This window comes from Ornithorhynchus anatinus, chromosome 3 (genome assembly GCF_004115215.2).
Source record: "Ornithorhynchus anatinus isolate Pmale09 chromosome 3, mOrnAna1.pri.v4, whole genome shotgun sequence".
NCBI classification, from domain to species: Eukaryota; Metazoa; Chordata; class Mammalia; order Monotremata; family Ornithorhynchidae; genus Ornithorhynchus; species Ornithorhynchus anatinus.
This window is the reverse complement of record NC_041730.1, coordinates 4,158,129-4,180,047: the sequence shown is the minus strand read 5'-3', so window position 1 is coordinate 4,180,047 and position 21,919 is coordinate 4,158,129. Positions and strand designations below refer to the sequence as shown.

The following is a 21,919-nucleotide window of genomic DNA, read 5'->3' as shown; positions in this document are numbered from 1 at the left end:
ACCGAGGCCCGGAGAAGCGAAGCGACTCGCCCACGGTCACCCAGCCGCCGAGCGGCAGAGCCGGGATCCGAACCCACGACGTCCGACTCCCGGGCCCGGACTCCTTCCACCGAGCCGTGCCTTGAGCCCCGCCCGGGACGGGGCCCGGGGTCCGACCCGGCTCGGCCGGTATTCAGTCGTACTCCTGGAGCGCTCCCGGGCGCAGGGCGCCGTACCGAGCGCTTGGAGTCCGGGCGCCAGATGGAGACCACCCCCGCCCGACGCCGGGCTTCGCGGTCTAATCGGGGGCGACGGCCAGGGGAACCCGAGACGCCGTCATCACCGTGGATCGGGTCGGTTCACGCCGACCAGCCGTCCGGACACGCGCTCACCGTGTCCGCCGCAGCGCCTGGCCTCGCGCCGGGCCCCCGGGAAAGCGCTCCGCGCACAGCCGCGCCGTCGCACCCATCGTCCTTCCTCGATCAGGCCCCCAGCGATGGACGCGGAGGCGCCCGGGGCCGGCCGGCCCGACCACCGCCGGCGGACGGGTGACCGAGCCCTGCTGGCCGGCCCACCCAACCCCAGCCCGTCGTCGGAGGACACCCCGCCGCTGCTCCGGGACGACTATCTGTCCCCGCCGGCTGGTGAGTGCCCCTCCCCACCGCCCCCGGCCGCCCCACGGCTAACCGGGGTCCCCGGGGGCGGGGGGGGGGGGGAACGGCATTCCCGGAAGCCGGGCCGGGCTCCTTCCCGAAGAGACGGGGAGGGACAGAGGGCGGGTGGGGGAGGAGGGGGGCCTGTTTATCGAGCGCGCGCTGCGTGCGGAGCACTGGGCCGAGCGCCTGGGAGAGGCCGGGAGAGCAGATCCATTCCCTGCCCGCCACGAGCGGACGGTCCGGAGCCCGGGGACGCAGACGTGAACGGAAAGAAAGCAACGAGGGAGAGGGACGGAGGTGCCGTAGGGCCGGGAGCGGGGAAGCGGCGGCGCGGCTCGGGGGCGAGAGGCCGGGCTTGGGAGTCAGAGGCCGTGGGTTCGAACCCCAGCCCTGCCGCTCGGCAGCTGGGTGACCGTGGGCGAGTCCCTTCCCTCCTCTGGGCCTCAGGTGCCCATCTGGAAAATGGGGACGAAGACCGGGAGCCCGCGTGGGCCCACCTGATGACCCTGGATCTCGCCCCGGCGCTTAGAGCGGTGCTTCGCACCTAGTAAGCGCCGAACGGAGACCGACATCCGTTATCATTATTCATCTCCTTCATAATAACAGCGATAGTTACGGCATCTGTTCGGGGCTTACCGGGTTCCAGGCGCCGTTCTAAGCGCTGCGGCGGACACAAGCAATTTCAGCTGGCCGCGGTCCCTGTCCCCTGTGGGGCGCCCGGTCTCGGTCCCCATTCGACAGATGAGGGAACTGAGGCCCGGAGAGGTGACGTGACTTGCCCGGGGTCACCCAGCGGACACGGGGTGCAGCCGGGATCGTATCCACTGAGCACTTACTGCGTGCAGAGCGTTGCACTGAGCTTTAGAGAGGCGGCGTGGCTCGGTGGCAGGAGCCCGGGCTGGGGAGTCAGAGGTCATGGGTTCGAATCCCGGCCCCCGCCACTCGTCAGCTGGGTGACCGTGGGCGAGTCACTTCCCTGGGCCTCGGTGACCTCATCCGGAAAATGGGGACGAAGACTGGGAGCCCCACGTGGACAACCCGATGGCCTTGCATCCCCCCCCCCGGCGCCTAGGACGGGCGCTGTGCACATAGTAAAGCGCTTAACAAATGCCATCGTCGTCATTACGGTGGAGATGGGGAGAGTACCACGTGCTAGGTCTTTTCCTCTCCCAAGCGCTCAGTACAGTCTCTCTGCACACCGGAAGCTGGAAGCTCCTGGACGGGCGGCGAACCCGTCTACTCACGCCGTTTGGCCCTCTTCCAAGCGCTCGGTCGTCTGGACTGTCAGCTCCCCCGGGCAGGGATCGGACGTGTGACCTTGAGCGAGTCACTTCCCTTTCTCCGGGCTCGGTCCCCCCCCCCCCCCCCGTCGAACGGGGATGAAGACGGTGAGCCCCCACGAGGGCCAGGGACGCGATTTGTTCGTCTCCACCCCGGCGCTCGGTACGCGGGCCTGGCACAGAGCAAGGGCTCAACGAACGATAACAACGATGGTCTTCGTTAAGCGCTTACTACGCGCCGAGCGCCCGGGGGAGATCCGGGGGCATCGGGTCGTCCCGCGTGGGGCTCCCGGTCGTCCAGCGCCATTTGAACGGACGAGGCGACGGAGGCCAGAGAAGTGGGGTGACCCGCCCACGGTCACACAGCCGAGGTGGCGGAGCCCGGGATTTCGAACCCACCAACCTCCCACTCCCAAGTCCGGGCTCTTTCCACTGAGGCCACGCTGCGTCTCGACGTATCTAACAGCTCCGTTCCATTGCACTCTCTCCAAGCGCTTAGTACCCTCTGCTCTCTCGCTGTAGGCGCGCGAATAGATACCGACCGATTGATCGATAGAACCGGGAGCTAAACCCTGAAGGGCAAAAAAGGGCGAATCCGAGCCACCTCGGAAGCGGCGTGGCCCCGGGGCAAGAGCCCGGCTCGGGAAGTCAGAGGCCGTGGGTTCTAATGCCGCCACCTGCCCGTGCTGTGACCGCGGGCCAGCCACTTCGGCTTCTCTGGGCCTCAGTGACCTCATCTGTCAAATGGGGAGGAAGACCGTGAGCCCCACGTGGGACCACCCGATCACCCCGTATCTCCCCCGGCGCTTAGAACGGTGCTCGGCACGTAGTGAGCGCTTAACAGATACCGACATCATTATCATTATTATTGTCGGTCGTTCGTTCATAATAATAACAATAGTTACGGCATTTGTTCAAATATGACATTATTATCATTATTATTATTATTCCCTCCGGCCTTTGGACGGGCCTGTTCATTCACTCGTTCCATCGTATTTACTGAGCGCTCACTGCGTGCAGAGCACTGTTCTAAGCGCTTGGAGTGAGCAGTTGGGCAACGAACGGAGAGAGGCCGTCCCTGCCCGACGACGGGCTCACCGTCTAGAAGGGGGAGACAGCCCGCCAAACGAAAGAAGTAGGCGTCGGTTCCATCCAAGTAGATAAATCGAATCATAGGTAGATACGCATCGTTAGTAAAAGAAACAGAATAATAAATAGGACCACACGGACACATATTGAAGCAGCGCGGCTCGGCGGAAAGAGCCCGGGCTTGGGAGTCAGAGGTCACGGGTTCTAATCCCAGCTCTGCCACGTGTCGGCTGTGTGACCGTGGGCGAGTCACTTCACTTCTCCGGGCCTCAGTTCCCTCATCTGGAAAATGGGGATGAAGACCGGGAGCCCCACGTGGGACGACCCGATTACCCTGTCTCTCCCCCCAGCGCTCAGAACGGTGCTCGGCCCATAGTAAGCGCTTAACAAATACCTACATTTTTTTTATTTTTTAATCCCAGCTCTGCCACTTGTCACCCGTGTGACTTTGGGCGAGCCGCTTCACTTCCCTGCGCCCCAGTTCCCTCATCTGGAAAATGGGGATGGAGCCAGCCTCCCGTGGGACAACCCGATGACCCCGTATCTCCCCCAGCGCCTAGAACGGTGCCCTGCACGTAGTAAGCGCTTAACAAATACCGACATTATTATTATTACCCCAGCGTTTAGAACGGTGCTCTGCACATAGTAAGCGCTTAACAAATACCCACATTATTATTATCTGTCCCCCCATTGGACGACCTGATCACCTTGTATCCCCCCAGCGCTTAGAACGGTGCTTTGCGCATAGTAAGCGCTTAACCCGATCAGCCCGCGCGCCCGTCATCGGGCAGGGCCGGTCTCTATCTGTCGCCGCCTTGTCCATTCCAAGCGCTTAGTCCAGTGCTCCGCACATAGTGAGCGCTCAGGAAGTCGGCGTGGCACAGTGGAAAAGAGCCTGGGCTTCGGAGTCCGAGGTCATGAGTTCGACTTCCGGCTCCGCCGCTTTTCAGCTGTGTGACCGTGGGCGAGTCGCTTCGCTTCTCTGGGCCTCGGTTCCCTCATCTGGAAAATGGGGAGTGAAGACCGGGAGCCTCACGTGGGACGACCCGACGACCCCGTATCTCCCCCGGCGCTTAGAACGGTGCTCGGCACATAGTAAGCGCTTAACAGATACCGACATCATTATTATTATTCTTATTAAATACGATGGAAGCCCAAATGGTACTTTCCAAGTGCTCGGTACAGCGTTCTGCGCGCAGCAAGCGCTCAGTAAATACCGTCCGACGAACGACCGTACCCGGATCCGATCCGATTTGACCACATTCCCCATCTAGAGCTAAGTGCGGTGCTCGGCCCACGGTAAGCGCTCCCCGGACGACACGGTCGTTCCCATCATCCCAGGCGTGTGCACGATTCTTTTTATTTCCCGTGACGCGACCGGGGCCCGTTTCCCCCTCTCCGCGTCCGCCTCCAGACCGTGAGCCCGTCGTCGGGCGGGGCCGGTCTCCGTTGCCCAACCGTACGTCCCGAGCGCCTAGGACGGCGCCCCGCGCGCCGTCGGCGCTGTGGGGGCGGGGGAACGGGGTAGAGCAGAGGGAGGGAGTCGAACCCGTCTACTCACGCCGTTGGCCTCTTCCAGGCGCTCGGTCGTCTGGACTGTCAGCTCCCCGCCGGGCAGGGATCGGACGTGTGACCTTGAGCGAGTCACTTCCCTTCTCCGGGCCTCGGTTCCCTCCCCTGTAGAATGGGGACGAAGACGGTGAGCCCCACGAGGGACAGGGACGCGATGGGGAGGGACCCTCCCCGGAGGAAGGGAGGGCGGGAGGAAGCCCCCCGGCGGTCCCGTCCGGGCGCTCCTCCCTCCCCTCGCGGCCCCGGCCCGGGAGGGAGGCCATTCAAATGAATCATCTAAACCCGATCGATCCTCTTTATTTGCCTCGGCGACGGGGCCGCGACCGTGACCCGCCGGCTCCTTCGTCTCGGGCTGTTTTCCTCCATAAAACCATTCGAAGACACGCCGGCGCATACACACCCACGCGTTCGGTCCCGTTTCCCGAGCGCCGACTGCGCGCGGGGCGCCGTCCTAGGCGCTCGGGACGTACGGTTGGGCAACGGAGACCGGCCCCGCCCGACGACGGGCTCACGGTCTGGAGGCGGACGCGGAGAGGGGGAAACGGGCCCCGGTCGCGTCACGGGAAATAAAAAGAATCGTGCACACGCCTGGGATGATGGGAACGACCGTGTCGTCCGGGGAGCGCTTACCGTGGGCCGAGCACCGCACTTAGCTCTAGATGGGGAATGTGGTCAAATCGGATCGGATCCGGGTACGGTCGTTCGTCGGACGGTATTTACTGAGCGCTTGCTGCGCGCAGAACGCTGTACCGAGCACTTGGAAAGTACCATTTGGGCGACAGATAATAATGTCGGCATCTGTTAAGCGCTTACTATGTGCAGAGCACCGTTCTCAGCGCCGGGGGAGATACACGGTCGTCGGGTCGTCCCACGGGAGGCTCACCGTCTTCACCCCCATTGTCCAGATGAGGCAACCGAGGCCCAGAGAAGCGAAGCGACCGGCCCGAGGTCACCCGGCGGTCAAGGGGCGGCGACGGCATTCGAACCCACGACCTTCTGTCTCCCGGGCTCCACCCGCTACGCCGTGTTGCTTCTCTAGCGGGGAGAGCCCAGGCCTGGGAGTCAGAGGTCGTGGGTTCAGATCGCGGCCGTTGCCACTCGTCTGCTGGGTGACCTCGGACAAGTCACTTCGCCTCGATGGGCCTCGCCCCCTCAGAGCCCTGCCGGTCTCCCGTGTGTGCAGCCGTGTACTGAGCGCCCGGGAGAGGATAATCCGGTAGTCGGCAGGAGCCACCCCGGCCCTCGAGTTGCTTCCGGCCTCCCGTGTGCGGAGCGCTTCGTTCACTCGTTCGGTCGTGTTTCTCGAGCGCTTACCGCGTGCGGGGCACTGTGGTAAGCGCTTGGGAGAGGACGACAGAACGGTCAGCCGCCGCGTTCCCCGCCGGCGGGGCGCTCACGACCTAGGGGAGTGTACCGAGTGCCCCGGGGAGGACGGTCCGGCGGGCGCGGCCGGTCTCCCAGGCGTGGAGCGCTGCGCTGAGCGCTCGGGAGAGCGCGCCCCCCCCCGCCCCCCGCCCCAGCCGGCCCCGTCCGCCGCTTGGTCTCGGCAGCTGGAGATGACCCGGGCGGACGACCTGCGGCAGGTGCGGACCCTGCAGATGCGAGTGGACACGCGGGAGAACAGCCTGGGCAACCTGGGTAAGAGCCGCCGGACCCCCGGCGCCGGGAACCACCGTCACGGCCGGGACCCCGCCGGGCGCCCGCTTCGCGCCCGGCACCCGTCCGAGCGCCGGGGCGGGTCGGAGCCCGGCGGCCCACCCGGGGCTCACGGGCCTTCGTCCCCGTTGTCCGGATTGGGGGGCTGAGGCCCCGAGAAGCGAAGCGACGTAACGGTGGCGACGCCGATGGTATTTGTCGGGCACCTGCTACGCGCCAAGCGCCGTTCTGCACCCACGTGGGGCTCACGGGCTTCAGAGAGGCAGCGCGGCTCAGTGGAAGGAGCCCGGGCTCGGGGGTCGGGGGTCATGGGTTCGGATCCCGGCTCCGCCGCTCTGTCAGCTGGGCGACTGTGGGCGAGTCACTTCGCCTCTCTGGGCCTCAGTTCCCTCATCTGGAAAATGGGGATCAAGACCGGGAGCCCCACGTGGGACGACCCGATTCCCCTGTGTCTACCCCGGCGCGTAGAACGGCGCTCTGCGCGTAGTAAGCGCTTAACGGCTGCCAACGTTATTATTATTATCATTATTATTGTTCCCCGGGCCTCGGTTCCCTCAACTGGAAAATGGGGATGAAGACTGTGAGCCTCACGTGGGACGACCTGATTCCCCTGTCTATCCCGGCGCTTAGAACGGTGCTCTGCACGTAGTAAGCGCTTAATAGATACCAACATTATTCATCCCCATTTGTCCAGATGGGGGAACTGAGGCCCCGAGATGTGAAGCGACATAATAATAATGCTGCTGACGGTATTTGTTAATAAGCGCTCGCTACGTGCCAAGCGCCGTTCTAAACCCTCAGAAGATGCGAGCCTATCGGGCTGGACACGGGCCCCGTCCCACGCGGGGCTCGCGGGCTTCATCCCCATTTTCAAGATGGGGGAACTGAGGAACGGAGAAGTCAAGCGACATAAAATGATAATAATGCCGATGATAGTGCCGCTGATGGTATTTGTCAAGCGCTCGCTACGTGCTAAGCGCCGTTCTAAACCCTCGGGAAGATAGGAGCCTAACGGGCTGGACGCGGGCCCCGTCCCACGTGGGGCTCACGGGCTTCTTCCCCGTTTTCCAGATGAAGGAACTGAGGCACAGGAAAGCGAGGTGACCCGCCCAGAGCCACCCAGCCGACAAACGGCGGGGCCGGGATCAGAACCCACGACCTCTGGCTCCCCAGCCCCGGCCTCTTGCCACTGAGCCGCGCTGCTTCTCAATAATAATAATAATAATAATAATAATAGTGGTATTTGTTAAGCGCTTCCTATATGCCGAGCACTGTTCTAAGCCCTTTTTTGAGCGCTTAGCCTGTGCAGAACACGAGAAGCAGCGCGGCTCAGTGGAAGGAGCCCGGGCTCGGGGGTCAGAGGTCAGGGGTTCGAATCCCGGCCCCTCCACTTGTCAGCCGGGGAACTGCGGGCGAGTCGCTTCACTTCTCCGGGCCTCGGTTCCCTCCTCTGGAAAACGGGGACGTAGACCGGGAGCCTCACGTGGGACGACCCGATGACCCTGGATCTCTCCCGGCGCTTCGCACGGTGCTCTGCCCATAGTAAGCGCTTAACAGATACCGACGTTATTGTTATCATCGGTTGCCCAGTTGGACTTTCCGAGCGCTTAGAACCCAGTAAGCGCTCAAACAGACTGAGCGGCTTCCCCAGCGCAGAGCCCAAGGCTCAGCGCAGGGTAAGCGCTCAGCACGGCGGAGCGGAGAGAGCCCCGCTCACGGGTTCTAATCCCGGCCCCGCCGCCGTCTGCCGGGTGGCCTCGGCCAGGCCGGTCGCCTTCTCCGGGCCTCGGTTCCCTCTCTGGAGCGTGTCCAACCCTTTCATTGATTCAGTAGTATTTATCGAGCGCTCGCTAGGTGCAGAGCACCGGACTAAGCGCCTGGCACGAACGAGTCGGCGACGGATCGAGACGGTCCCCGCCGTCTGACGGGCCCGCGGTCCGATCGGGGGAGACGGGCGGACGAGGACGATGGCGACGGGTAGAGTCGAGGGGAAGGACGTCTCGTTAGAAAGCGATGGCGACTCGATAGAATCGACCCGACGCTCTCGCATCCACCCCGGCGCGCGGTACGGGGCCCGGGACGTAGCGAGCGCCTACCGGATACCACGACCACGGTCGGTATCGAACCCCGGGCTCGTCACCGCGACTGATCGCGGCCCCCGCGCCCCACAGGCGCCCTCCTGCCCGGCCTGCATCGACTGAAACTGAACAACAGCCTGCTGGCGTCCGTGAGGTGAGGCGGGCCTGCCGAGCGACCTCGGGCCCGGCGCGCGAGCCGGCGGGGGCTTCCGCGCCCGACGGGTCCCCTCCGCTCTCCGGCCAGGGACCTCGGCACGTCGCTGGCTCGGCTCCGGGTCCTGTGGGTGTCTCGGTGCGGGCTGGAGGACCTGGACGGCATCGGCTCCTTCGCCTCGCTGAAGGTAGGCCGGGGGGGCCCCGGCCGCCGGGCGGGATCTGGGGGGGGCGGCGGCCGGCGGATCCCGGCCGCCGGCGGGGAGTGGGTCACGGTGGCCGCCGGGCGGCGGGTCCCGGTGAGCGGTGGGTCCCGGCTGTCACCGGGCAGTGGATCTCACGCGTCCATTGAATTCGTTCGGTCGTATTTATTGAGCGCTGCCTGGGTGCAGAGCACTGTACTAAGCGCTTGGAGAGTCCAAGCGGGCAACAGAGAGAGACGCTCCCTGCCCGACGCGGGCTCACAGTCTGAACGGGGAGACGGGCAACGGAACAAGTTAGGCAGGCATCGGTGGCCGTGGGCGGTGGATACCGGTGGGCGGCGGCGGCGGCGGATCCCAGCTGTCAGCGGGCGGGGCATCCCGGCGGTCAGGGTGCCGTGGGTCCCGGCCGTCAGGGAGCCGTGGATGCCGGCGGGCAGTGGGCGGCGGATCCGCGCGGTCAGCGGGCGGCGGTGAGCGGCGGGTCCCGGCGGGCGGCGGGTCCCGGCGGGCGGCGGAGCCCGGCGGGAGGCGGATCCCGGCCGTCGGCGGGCGGCGGAGCCCGGCGGCCGGTGGGCGGCGGGTCCCCGCCGTCGGCGGGCGGCGGATCCCGGCGGGCGGCGGGTCCCGGCCGTCGGCGGGCGGCGGATCCCGGCGGTCGGCGGGAGGCGGGTCCCCGCTGTCAGGGGGCAGTGGATCCCGGCGGTCGGTGGTCGGTGGGTCCCGGCGGTCAGCGGGTCCCGGCGGTCGGCGAGCAGCGGATCCCGACGGTCGGCGGTCGGCGGGCCCCGGCTGTCAGGGGGCGGCGGATCCCGGCGGTCGGCGGACCCCGGCGGTGTCGGTGGGCCGGCGGAAGGGGTCGGATCCCTTGGCGGGGGCTCCCGGCCCCCCGTGTCGGCCGGGAGACCCGGTGCCCCGAAGAGACGGTCCCACCCCCGGCCCGAGAGCCCCGGCCCTCCCTCCCCGAGCCGGGCCCGTCTCCGGCCGGGGCCCGGCCCCTCACCGGCCCGACCTCCCAGGAGCTGTACGCCTCCTACAACAACATCTCGGAGCTGAGCCCCCTCTGCCTGCTGGACCAGCTGGAGATCCTGGACCTGGAGGGGAACAGCGTGGAGGAGGTGGCCCAGGTGCAGCTCCTGGGGCTCTGCGCTCAGCTGCACACCCTCACCCTGCAGGGAAACCCCGTCTGCCTCCGCCCTCACCCGCGCTCGCCCGCCGTGAGTGACGTCGACCGGGCGCCGTCGGGCCGGGGCGGCACGTGGCCTCCTCCCCCGCGACTAAATAATGATGACGTTGGTATCTGTTAAGCGCTCACTAGGCGCCGACCACCGTTCTGAGCGCCGGGGGAGATACGGGGTCATCGGGTCGGCCCCCGGGAGGCTCGCAGTTAAGCCCCACTTTCCGGATGGGGGAACTGAGGCGCAGCGAAGCGAAGTGACTCGCCCCCGGTCGCCCGGCTGACAGGTGGCAGGGCCACCGGGGCGCTGGTCAAGTGCTTACTGTAATAATAATAAATGTTGGTATCTGTTCAGCGCCTACTATGTGCAGAGCGCTGTTTTAAGCGCCGGGGGAGATGCAGGGTCATCGGGTGGTCCCACGCGGGGCTCCCGGTCTCCATCCCCATTTTCCAGATGAGGTCGCCGAGGCCCAGAGAAGTGAAGTGACTCGCCCACAGTCACACGGCTGCCAAGGGGCAGAGCTGGGATCCGAACCCGTGACCTCTGACTCTTCCTACTGAGCCGCGCCGCTTCCCATCATCGTCACCGGGGCGTCGGCCAAGCGCTCGCTACGTGCCAGGCGGAGTGACGGGGAAGCAGCGCGGCTCGGCGGAAAGAGCCCGGGCTTGGGAGTCGGAGGTCGTGGGTTCGAATGCGGCTGGGTGACTTTGGGCGAGTCGCTCCCCTTCTCTGGGCCTCAGTTCCCTCATCTGGCAAACGGGGATGAAGACCGGGAGCCCCACGCGGGACCACCCGATCACCTCGGAACCTCCCCGGCGCTTAGAACGGTGCTCGGCACGCAGTAAGCGCCCAACGGATGCCGTGATCGTTAGCGTATAGACAGGCGATATGACAGATGAGGTCACTGAGGCCCAGCGCCCCGATTCTGCATCGACTGCGATGGTGTCGGGAGGAGACGTGTGCGGCGGGGAGGGGACGGCGCACGGAGCGTTCATTCCCTCCTCGTCGTATTTACCGAGCGCTCGCTACGTGCAGAGCACTGGACGATGCGCCTGGAAAGTCCCACTGGGCAACCGATAGTGACCGTCCCTGCCCAACGACGGGCTCGGGGTCCAAAGGGCAAAAGCGCTCTCCTCGTGGGCGTGTCTCTTTTTATGGTATCTGTAAAACGCTTACGCCGCGTCAAGCCCCGTTCGCTCATTCAGTCGTATTGACTGAGCGCTTGCCGTGGGCAAAGCCCCGCGCTAAGCGCTTGGAACGGACGGTTGGGAGGGTACACTGTTCCGAGCCCCGGGATGGCTACGTGGCTCAGTGGAAAGAGCCCGGGCTTGGGGGTCGGAGGCCATGAGTTCGCATCCCGGCTCTGCCCCTTGTCAGCCGGGTGACCGTGGGCGAGTCGCTTCGCTTCTCTGGGCCTCGGTGACCTCCTCTGGAAAGTGGGGATGAAGTTTGTGAGCCTCACGTGGGACGACCCGCTGACCCTGTATCTAGCGCAGCGCTTAGAGCAGTGCTCGGCACCTAGTAAGCGCTTAACAGATACCAACGATATATACGGGTCCATCGGGCCGGAGGCGGCCCCCGGCCCGCGCGGGGCCCCCAGTCTAAGTGGCAGAGAGGACATGGTGTTGACTTCCCGGTTCGGCCGGTGTGGAAACTGAGGCACAGAGCAGTGAGGTGACTCTGCCAAGGTCCTCCAGCAGGCGGGTGGTGGAGCTGGGTTCTAATCTGGCTTCGTCCAGTACGCCACGCTACTTCTTCTCTCCCCCCCCCCACCCTTTTGTTTTGTTTTTTGTGGGGGGCGTTTGTAAAGCGCTTACAACCAACGGGGCGGGGACTGTCCCGAGTGCCGGGGTTGCAGTCTTTCTCCCCGCCTCTAGCTCGCTGCGGGCAGGGAGTGTCTCCGGTATATCGTCACCCTGTCCTCTCCGCAGTGCTCAGTACGGTGCTCTGCGCGCGGGAGGTGCCCAGTAAATGCCGCTGACTGACTAACTCGAAGGGAGGAGGGTTTCATCCCCATTTTACAGATGAGGTAGGGGAGAAGCAAGGCAGGGGATAATAATGTCGGTATCTGTTGAGCGCTTACTACTATGTACAGAGCACTGTTCTAAGCGCCGGGGGAGAGACGGGGGCATCGGGTTGTCCCAGAGAAGTGAAGTGACTCGCCCACAGTCACACAGCTGCCAAGGGGCGGGGCGGGGATTCGAACCCATGACCGCTGACTCCCAAGCCCGGGCTCTTTCCGCGGAGCCACGCTGCTTTTACCGACCCTGTTGGATTAAATCCAACCGATGAGAAGCCTTGGGGATTCATTCAGTAGTATTTATTGAGCGCTCACTATGTGCACAGCACTGGACCCAGCGCTTGGAATGGACGATAATGGCCAGGAGAAGCAGCGTGGCTCAGTGGAAAGAGCCCGGGCTTGGGAGTCGGAGGTCATGAGTTCGAATCCCAGCTCTGCCACTTGTCAGCTGGGTGACTGTGGGCGAGTCACTTCACTTCTCTTGTGCCTCAGTTCCCTCATCTGTAAAATGGGGATGAAGACCGTGAGCCCCACGTGGGACATCCTGATCCCCCTGTGTCTACCCCAGCGCTTAGAACAGTGCTCGGCATATAGTAAGCGCTTAACAGATACCAACATTATTATTATTATTATTATTATTAAGCAGCGCGGCTCAGCGGCAAGAGGCCGGGCTTGGGAGTGAGAGGTCGTGGGTTCCAATCCCAGCTCTGCCACTTGTCCGCTGTGTGACTGTGGGCGAGTCACTTCACTTCTCTGGGCCTCAGTGACCTCATCCGGAAAATGGGGATTAACTGTGAGCCTCACGTGGGACCACCCGATCACCCCGTATCTCCCCCAGCGCCTAGAACAGGGCTCCGCACATAGTACGCGCTTAACCATTAGCATTATTAGTAGTATTATTATTCTTATGATGTCGCCGGCCTCTTTAGCGTCGGCTGGGAGGGGCCAACCTCGTGGCCTCTTGAGTGACAGGAACCCAAGGGGGCGTGGCCCGGGTGGGGGCGGGGAGGCCGGCGCCCGCCCCTAGTGCGCAGGCGCGGAGGCGCGCGGGGCCGGGCGAGGAGCCCCGTTTCTGCCTCTGGTGCGCAGGCGCCTGGGACCGGGCGGGGGAGCCCTTGCGCCTGCCCGTAGTGCGCAGGCGCCTGGGGCCGGGCGGGGGGGGGGAGGCCTTGCGCCTGCCCGTAGTGCGCAGGCGCGCGGGGTCGGGCGGGGAACCCTTGCCCGTAGTGCGCAAGCGTGCGGGACCGGCCCGGGGGGGGGAGGGGGGAAGGGGGGGTCTCTCGTCCCCGGGGAGGAGATGAACTCCTCGGCCGGCTCACTCTTGGCCCGCCATCCCCCCTTCCCCGCCTCGGGCCGGCGGCGCCCGTCTGGAGCCGTCTGCGGCTGCGTGGTCCGAGCGGCGCCGTGAACTCACCGGGGGGAGCGAGAGGGCATGCGCGCGCATGCGCACGGGGACCTCCGCGGCCAAGAGGGCGTGGGCGGTGACGTCACCCGGCTCCTGGGTGCGCCTGTTGGGCCTCGCCCTGAGGCAGAAGTGGCGATAATGATGATAATAATGATGATGATGATGCTTGTTAAGCGCTTACTATGTGCCAAGCACTGTTCTAAGCGCTGGGGGAGCTACGAGGCACTCTGGCTGTCTCACCTGGGGCTCTGAGGCCTCACCCCCATTTTACAGATGAGGTCACTGAGGCCCAGAGAATAATAATAATCATGTTGGTATTTGTTAAGCGCTTCCTATGTGCAGAGCACCGTTCTAAGGGCTGGGGGAGATACAGGGTCATCGGGTTGTCCCACCTGGGGCTCCCAGTCTTCATCCCCATTTGACAGATGAGGTGACTGAGGCCCAGAGAAGTGAAGTGACTGGCCCACAGTCACCCAGCTGACAAGTGGCAGAGCTGGGATTGGAACCCATGACCTCTGACTCCCAAGCCCGGGCTCTTTCCACTGAGCCACGCTGCTTCTCTAGTGTTGGTATTTGTCAAACGCTTACTATGTGCAGAGCACCGTTCTAAGCGCTGGGGGAGATACAGGGTCATCAGGTCGTCCCCCATGAGGCTCAATTAATCCCCATTTTCCAGAGGAGGTCACTGAGGCCCAGAGAAATGAAGGGACTTACCCACAGCCACAAAGCTGATGAGTGGCAGAGCCGGGATCAGAACCCATGACCCCTGACTCCTAAACCCAGGCTCCGAAGTGACTTGTCCAAGGTCACATGGCAGACATGTGGCAGGGTTGGGATTAGAACCCACGACCTCTGACTCCCAAGCCCGGGCTCTAGCCACTAAACCACGAACCCCTCAGGTGGAGCTGCCCCGTCCCCTTGGGCTAAGGGGGGGTGGGCTTTGGGGTGAAGGAATGGGCCCCCTGAAAGCCAGCAATAATAACGTTGGTATTTGTTAAGCGCTTACTATGTGCCCAACACTGTTCTAATCGCTGGGGGAGATACAGGGTCATCAGGTTGTCCTACGTGGGACTCACCGTCTTCATCCCCATTTTACAGAACAGCTAACCTGGGCCCAGAAAGGTTAAGTGACCCGCCCAAAGTCACACGGCCGACGAGCGGCAGATCCGGGATTAGAACCCATGACCTCTGACTCCTAAGCCCGGCCTCTTTCCACTGAGCCACCCCGCTTCTCCCCCCCCCCCCCCCCCCCCGCTCAGTCTGAGCCCCTCAGCCTTCCAGCCTCCATTCGGTCGTATTTATTGAGCGCCTGCCGTGCGCAGAGCCCTGGACTAAGCGCTCGGAAAGTCCAGCCGGGCACCGGATAGGGACCGTCCCTGCCCGACGACGGGCTCGCGGCCTAGAAGGCGACGGAACAAAACAAGCGGCACAGCGTCGATACCATCAGAACAGGTCAAAGGGAGCTTAGATCTATACGCATCATTAAGAAAATAGAGTAATGATATTTACAAATAGGCCCAAGTGCTGTGGGGAGGGGCAGGGGGAAGAGCAGAGGGCAGGAGAAGGGGAAGGAGGGGCGGAGGGAAAGGGGGGCTCGGTCTGGGAAGGCCGCCCGGGGGAGGGGAGCTCTCAGGAGGGCTTGGAAGAGGGGGAGAGAGGGAGTCTGGGGGACGTGAGGAGGGAGGGTCGTCTAGGACAGCGGGAGGACGTGGGCCGGGGGTCGACGGCGGGACGGGCGAGGACGGGAGCCTCCCTCTACCCCCTCTGGTGTAACGTACGCTGTGAGCGCTTAACGGATGGGTACCACCGTCACGATTACTCTCCCCAGCGTCTAGTGCGGTGCCCTGCACCCAGTGAATGCCCGGTAAATGCCACTCCGAGTGGGGATTGAGAAGCGGTGTGGCTTCATGGGTAGCGCCCGGGCTTGGGAGTCAGAAGGCCCTGGGTTCTCATTCCCGCCCCCACCGCTTGCCTGCCGCGGGCAAGTCGCTGAACTCCTCCGGGCCTCGGTTTCCTCATCTGTAAAATGGGGGTGCAACACCTGCCCTCTGCGGACGGGGAACCCCAGGCGGGGCAGGGTCTGTGCCCCGCCCGCTACTCGTGCGTGGCTTAGCGGGTAACGATGATGACGTCGGTATCTGTTGAGCGCTTACTATGTGCAGAGCGCTGGGGTATACAGGGTCATCGGGTGGTCCCACGTGAGGCCCCCGGTTAATCCCCATTTTCCGGAGGAGGTCACTGAGGCCCAGAGAAGTGAAGTGACTCGCCCACAGTCACCCGGCCGACAGGTGGCAGAGCGGGGATTCGAACCCATGACCTCGGACTCCCGAGCCCGGGCTCTTGCCGCTGAGCCGCGCTGCTTCTCTAGCCCGGGCCCGGGAGTCAGGAGGCCCTGGGTCCTAATCCCGACCCTCCCACTTGACGGCTGGGTGTCCTCGGGCAGGTCACTTCACTTCTCTGGGCCTCAGTGACCTCCTCTGGAAAACGGGGATGAAGACCGGGAGCCCCACGGGGGACGGGGACGGGGTCCAACCCCATTAGCTTGTATCCACCCCAGTGCTTTAGTACGTACGGTGCCCGGCGCACTGTAAGCGCTTAACGAGTGCCACCTTTATCATCGGTATTATTATCGACTTGTATCCGGTACGGCGCTTGGCTCGTAGAAAGCGCTGCGCGGGCTTCGGAGTCCGAGGTCATGAGTTCGAATGCCGGCTCTGCCCCTGGTCAGCTGGGCGACCGTGGGCGAGTCACTTCACTTCTCGGGGCCCCAGTGACCTCGTCTATAAAATGGGGACGGAGACCGTGAGCCCCACGTGGGACGACCCGATTCCCCCGTGTCTACCCCGGCGCTTAGAACGGGGCTCGGCACAGAGTGGGCGCTTAACAGATACCGACATTATTGTCACGATTGCGATCACTCTGGGGAGAGAGGGGCGGCCCGCTTACGACCTGCAGAACCTCCCCGTCCCCCATCCCGGAATCAACCTGTCCTCCCCTTCCCGGGGGCTCCCGAACCCCAAAACATGGTGGCCTCGTGCCGATTTGTCCATTCCAAGCGCTTGGTCCAGGGCTCCGCCCACAGGAAGCGCTCAATAAATACTATCGAATGAATGATAGAGCGCAGGCCTGGGAGACGAGCGAGACCTGGGTTCTAGTCCCGGCTCCGCCCCTTGTCCGCTCCGCGACCTTGAGCAAGTCACTTCACTTCTCCCGGCCTCCGTTCCTTCGTCTGTAAAATGGGGCCGAAGCCCGGGAGTCCCGTGTGGGACGTGGACTGTGTCCAACGTGATCAGCTTGTATGGGGAAGCGACGTGGAACAGTGGGTAGAGCCCGGGGCCGGGCGGCAGAAGGGCACGGGTTCAAATCGGAGAAGCAGCGTGGCTCAGTGGAAGGAGGCCGGGCTTGGGAGTCGGAGGTCGTGGGTTCGAATCACGTGGCAGCTGGGCGACCGTGGGCCAGTCACTTCACTTCTCCGGGCCTCAGTTCCCTCATCTGGAAAATGGGGATGAAGACTGGGAGCCCCAGGTGGGACAACCCCATCACCTTGTACCTACCCAGCGCTTAGAACAGTGCTTTGCACATAGTAAGCACTCAACAAATGCCGTTATTATTATGAGTGAGCGCTCGGCAAACACAATTTGAAAAAAAAAAAGACCCAAAGAGAGCAGAGCCGAGCAGTCAGGGCAGATCGGGGGGAATCCACATTCTTCTGCGGTTGTCACGAGAAGCGGCGCGGCTCCGTGGCAAGAGCCCGGGCTTGGGAGTCAGAGGACGCGGGTTCTAATCCCGGCTCCGCCGCCTGTCAGCCGTGTGACTTCGGGCAAGTGGCTTCACTTCTCCGGACCTCAGTTCCCTCCTCCGCAAAATGGGGACGAAGACTGGGAGCCCCTCCCGGGACAACCTGATGGTCTTGTGTCCCTCCCCCAGCGCTGAGAACGGGGCTTGGCACACAGCAAGCGCTCAACACGTGCCACCGTCGCCATCGTTCGTCGAAGGGTATCGACCGAGCGCTCGCCGGGCGCGGGGCACCGTACCGAGCGCTGGGGAGAGCGCGCGACGCGACGGCAAACAGACGTGGCCCCTCGCCCGAGCGCGGGTCCCGGCCGGGGGTCGGGGGACCCCGCCGCCCGCCCGACCCCCGGCCTCTGGTCCGTTCCAGGCCCCCGACTACAACTGCCGAGCCGAGGTGAGACGGCTGATCCCCCACCTGCGGGTCCTGGACGAGGTCCCGGCCGGCCGCACCTCCCCGCGGGCCGCCGGGACCCCCACCCTCGACTGGCTCATGGTCCAGGAGGCCGTCAAGAAGGCCGGCGGGGGCCTGGGCGACGGGGCCGGGCCCGGTACGTCCCGCGACCCCCACCCTGCCCTCCCCGCGCCTCCCTCCGGCTCGGCGGGGACGGGACGCCGACGGTCCTTCGGTCGTAGTCGTATGTACTGGGCGCTTGCCGCCTGCCCGGCACGGGCCCCGGCCCTCGGGAGAAGGCCGGACGCGTCCCCTACCCACAGCGGGCTTACCGTCCGGGACCGCCCCCTCCCCGTCTGGGAGAAGTCGCACGGCGTGGTGGCTTAGAACCCGGGGCCGGGGGTCGGGAGGTCGTGGGTCCTCATCCCGGCTCGGCCCCTTGTCTGCCGGGTGGCCTTCGCTCCCGCGGGCCTCGGTTCCCTCAGCTGGAAGATGGGGGTGGAGACCGTGAGCCCGCTGCGTCCCGCCCCATTTGCTTGGGTCCGCCCCAGCGCTTAGTACAGTGCCCCGCACATAGTAAGCGCTTACCAAATACCGCGTCGATGATTATGATTATCGACCGCCAAAGCCTCAGGCCCCCGTTCCCCTGGGACCCGAACCCCTGCCCGTCCGAGGACCGGACCGGGCACCCGCGGGAGCCCCCGGTCCGACCCCCGCCCGGCCGAGGGACGTTTCCCCCCGGTCCCGCTCTCTCCCCCCGAGGGGCCCCGTGAGCTTCTCTGTCCCCCCGGAGGAGCCCCGTCACCCAACCCGGCGCTTAGCACAGCGCTCCGGCGCTTAACCGATACTACGATTACTAAATTGTGATAGTGTTGGTATTTGTTAAGCGCTTACTGTGTGCAGAGCAGTGTTCTACGCGCCGGGGTAGACACAGGGCAGTCGGGTCGTCAGTCATTCATTCAGTAGTATTTATCGAGCGCTTACTAGGTGCAGAGCACTGTACTAAGCGCTCGGAACGCACGGGTCGGCGACGGATCGAGACGGTCCCCGCCCTCTGACGGGCTCACGGTCCGATCGGGGGAGACGGGCGGACGGGAACGATGGCGACAGATAAGAGTCGAGGGGAAGGACGTCCCGTAAAAACGATGGCGGCTGAATAGAACCGAGGCGATGTACGTTTCATTAACAGAATAAATAGGTTGTCCCACGTGCGGCTCGCAATCTTAATCCCCATTTTACAGATGAGGGAACTGAGGCCCAGAGAAGCGAAGTGGCTGGCCCACAGTCCCGCAGCGGCCGGGGGGCGGGGCCGGGATTCGAACCCGTGACCTCGGACTCCGAAGCCCACGCTCTTTCCACTGAGCCACCCTGCTTCTGTCACCATTAAATCGTACTTCCTGAGCGCTTACTGGGTGCAGAGCACCGTACTAAGCGCCTGGGAGGGGAGAGTGGAACAACAGAACGGACACATTGGCTGCCCACAGCGAGCTGACGGTCTAGACCACAGTCTACAGCCCAGTCGGTCCTTAGTGAGCGCTTACTGTGTGCAGAGCACTGGGTTAATAATAATGTTGGTATTTATTAAGCGCTCACTATGTGCCGAGCACTGTTCTAAGCGCTGGGATGGATACAGGGTCATCAGGCGGTCCCCCGCGGGGCTCCCAGTTAATCCCCATTTTGCAAATGAGGTCACTGAGGCCCAGAGAAGTGAAGTGACTTGCCCACAGTCACACAGGTGGCAGAGCCAAGATTCGAACCCGTGACCTCTGGCTCCCAAACCCGGGCTCCTTCCCCTGAGCCGCGCTGCGCTTGGGAGAGGACGGCGGAACAATGTAACGGCCACAGTCCCCGTCCACAGCGAGCTGACGGCCTAAGGCACAGTCTAGAGCCAAGTCCTTAGTGAGCGCCTACTGTGTGCGGAGCACTGTGTTGAGCGCTTGGGAGAGGATTTAACGGACGCGTTCCCTGCCCACAGCGAGCTGACGGTCAAGAGGGGAGGCCGGACAGTAAAAAATGACGGAGAAGGGAATGGGCCGTGGGGCCGGGGGCTTGGGGGGGGGGGGGGCGCAAGGGGAGTGGGTTGGTGCCCCGGGGTCCGGCGGGGCGTGCCCCCTCTCCCGTCCCCCCTCGGCCGCCGGGCGGTCCCCGGGGGGAGGCCGCCCCGCGGTGCCACCCGCGCCCAGACGGTCACGCTCGCTCCCGCAGCCCCGCGCCCGGACTCGGCGGCGGGCGGGCCCGGGACCGGCCCGGGGCTCCGGCGGCGGCGGGGTCCCCCGGCCGGCCCCGCGGGGATCCCCCGCCGTTCAGGGGGAGCCCACTCCTCGGAGCGCTCTTCGCCGCCGACGCCTCCCCGGACGAAGACGACGCCAGCGACCTCACCCACGGTAAAGGCCCGGGCCCGCGCGCCCCCGCCCCCGCGCCCTCGGCCCTGCGCGTCGAGCGCTCACTGCGCGCACGGCACCGGACGGGGCTCGGGGGAGGCCAGCACGGACACGTTCCCTGCCCACAGCGAGTTCGATGATGATGTTGGTATCCGTTGAGCGCTTCCTCTGTGCGGAGCACCGTTCTAAGCGCCGGGGCAGATACGGGGTCATCGGGTCGTCCCCCGTGAGGCTCCCGGTCTTCATCCCCGTTTTCCGGAGGAGGTCACTGAGGCCCGGAGAAGCGAAGCGACCCGCCCGCGGTCACACGGCTGACACGTGGCGGAGCCGGGATTCGAACCCGTGACCTCCGACTCCCAAGCCCGGGCTCCTGCCCCTGAGCCGCGCTGCTTCTCTAAGTGATATACTTCACAGGTATCATTATTATTAGACGGTGAGCCCGTCAATGGGCAGGGATTGTTCTGTTATCAAGCTGTCCATTCCAAGCGCTTGGTCCGGCGCTCTGCACACAGTAAGCGCTCAATAAATACTATTGGATGGATGGATGGATGGATGAATGAATGATGGTCCCTTCTCTCTCTCCAGGCTTCGGCCACATCCTCTGTGGGAATCCTATCAAGGCCCTTCACGAGCGACGGCAGAAACTGAAGGCACGGTGACCCGCCGGGCCCTCCCCGCCGCCCCTCGGCCCCCTCCCCTTTCGCCCCCTCCGCCCTCCCGGGGGGCGGAGGGCGAACCCCCGAGGGTCCGGGCCCCGCTCCCCCCCGCCTTCCCGCCCCGGCCCCCGCCCGACGACGCGCTGGCGGTCCCCGGCCCCCCCCCCCCGGCTCGGGCCCGTGGGGCGTCGGACCCCTGACCCCTCATTGGTTGTCCCCCCGCCCGAGGCTCGGCGATTCACCGTCCCCTCGGGGGAAACTGAGGCGCCGCCGTACGCCCCGCGCTCCCCGGCTTTCCGCCCGAGGGCCTGCGCGCGCTCTCTCCTCCCCCCCCCCCCCCCACCCCGGGCTGAGACCCGGCCCTCTCGGGGAGCGACGCCCTCGCTCCTCGGCCGAGCCCCGGGTGTGCCCCGGCCGACGGGGCGGCGGGCGTCCGAGGGGGGGGGGCCCGGGGTCCGCTGAGCCTCTCGTCCGCTGCCTCCGCTGGGTGGGCAGCCGCCGCCGCCGTGCCGTCCCTTCTCGGCCGGCCCCGAGAAGCCCCCGGAGCAGGAGGAGGAGGAGGAGGACGCCCCGGAGGACCCCCCGGAGGAGGAGGCCCCGGCGGAGGAGGCCCCGGAGGAGCCGCGCGGCCCCGGGCACGTGGTCGCCCGGCTCCAGGCCCGGCGGCGACGGCGCTGGCGGTGAGGGCGGGGCCGAGCACGTGGCTCGGGGGCGAGAGCCCGGGCCTGCGAGTCGGAGGGCACGGGTTCTAATCCCCACCCCGCCGCCTGTCTGCTGGGTGACCTCGGGCGACCCACTTTGCGTCTCTGGGCCTCGGTTCCCTCATCTGTCAGATGGGGATGAAGACCGGGAGCCCCACGGCGGACAACCTGATCGGCTTGTGTCTACCCCGGGACTTAGAACAGTGTTTGGCACATAGGGAGCGCTTAACACGGGGCTCGGTGGAAAGAGCGTGGGGTTTGGAGTCAGAGGCCATGGGTTCGAATCCCAGCTCTGCCACTTGTCAGCCGGGTGACTGTGGGCGAGTCACTTCGCTTCTCTGGGCCTCGGTGACCTCACCTGGAAAATGGGGATGGAGACCGGGAGCCCCGCGGGGGACGACCCGATTCCCCTGCGTCTCCCCCGGCGCTTAGAACGGCACATAGTAAGCGCTTAACGGATGCCAACGTTATCATTAACAAATGCCGTCATTATTTTTTCGAAAAGCAGCGTGGCTTAGCGGCAAGAGCCCGGTCTTGGGAGTCGGAGGTCGTGGGTTCAAATGCCGGCTCCGCCCCTAGTCTGCTGGGTGACCTTGGGTGAGCCGCTTCATTTCTCTGGGGTTCAGTTAACTCATCGGGAAAATGGGGATTAAAAGCGTGAGCCCCACGTGGGACAACCCGATTCCCCTGTATCTACCCCGGCGTTTAGAACGGTGCTTGGCATGTAGTAAG

At 64.8% G+C, this 21,919-nt stretch overlaps 1 protein-coding gene across 1 annotated transcript; it reads left to right on the top strand.

Annotated features, from left to right (window-relative positions):
* Window positions 1–475: 475 nt before the first annotated feature.
* On the top strand, window positions 476–20,513 carry LRRC56 (leucine rich repeat containing 56). The gene is made up of 8 exons (XM_039911655.1): window positions 476–619; window positions 6,127–6,214; window positions 8,404–8,464; window positions 8,555–8,651; window positions 9,683–9,880; window positions 17,426–17,606; window positions 19,717–19,833; window positions 20,416–20,513. The coding sequence occupies exons 1-8, from the start codon at window positions 476–478 to the stop codon at window positions 20,487–20,489; spliced, it is 960 nt and encodes a 319-aa protein (XP_039767589.1). The 3' UTR covers window positions 20,490–20,513.
* Window positions 20,514–21,919: the final 1,406 nt, after the last annotated feature.

Excerpts from the sequence above, each read along its gene's own strand:
- LRRC56 (XM_039911655.1), top strand. The coding sequence starts at position 476 with ATGGACGCGGAGGCGCCCGGGGCCGGCCGGCCCGACCACCGCCGGCGG. Across the intron at positions 9,881-17,425 it reads CTCACCCGCGCTCGCCCGCC|GCCCCCGACTACAACTGCCG; the intron begins GTGAGTGACGTC and ends GGTCCGTTCCAG. Across the intron at positions 19,834-20,415 it reads CGCCAGCGACCTCACCCACG|GCTTCGGCCACATCCTCTGT; the intron begins GTAAAGGCCCGG and ends CTCTCTCTCCAG.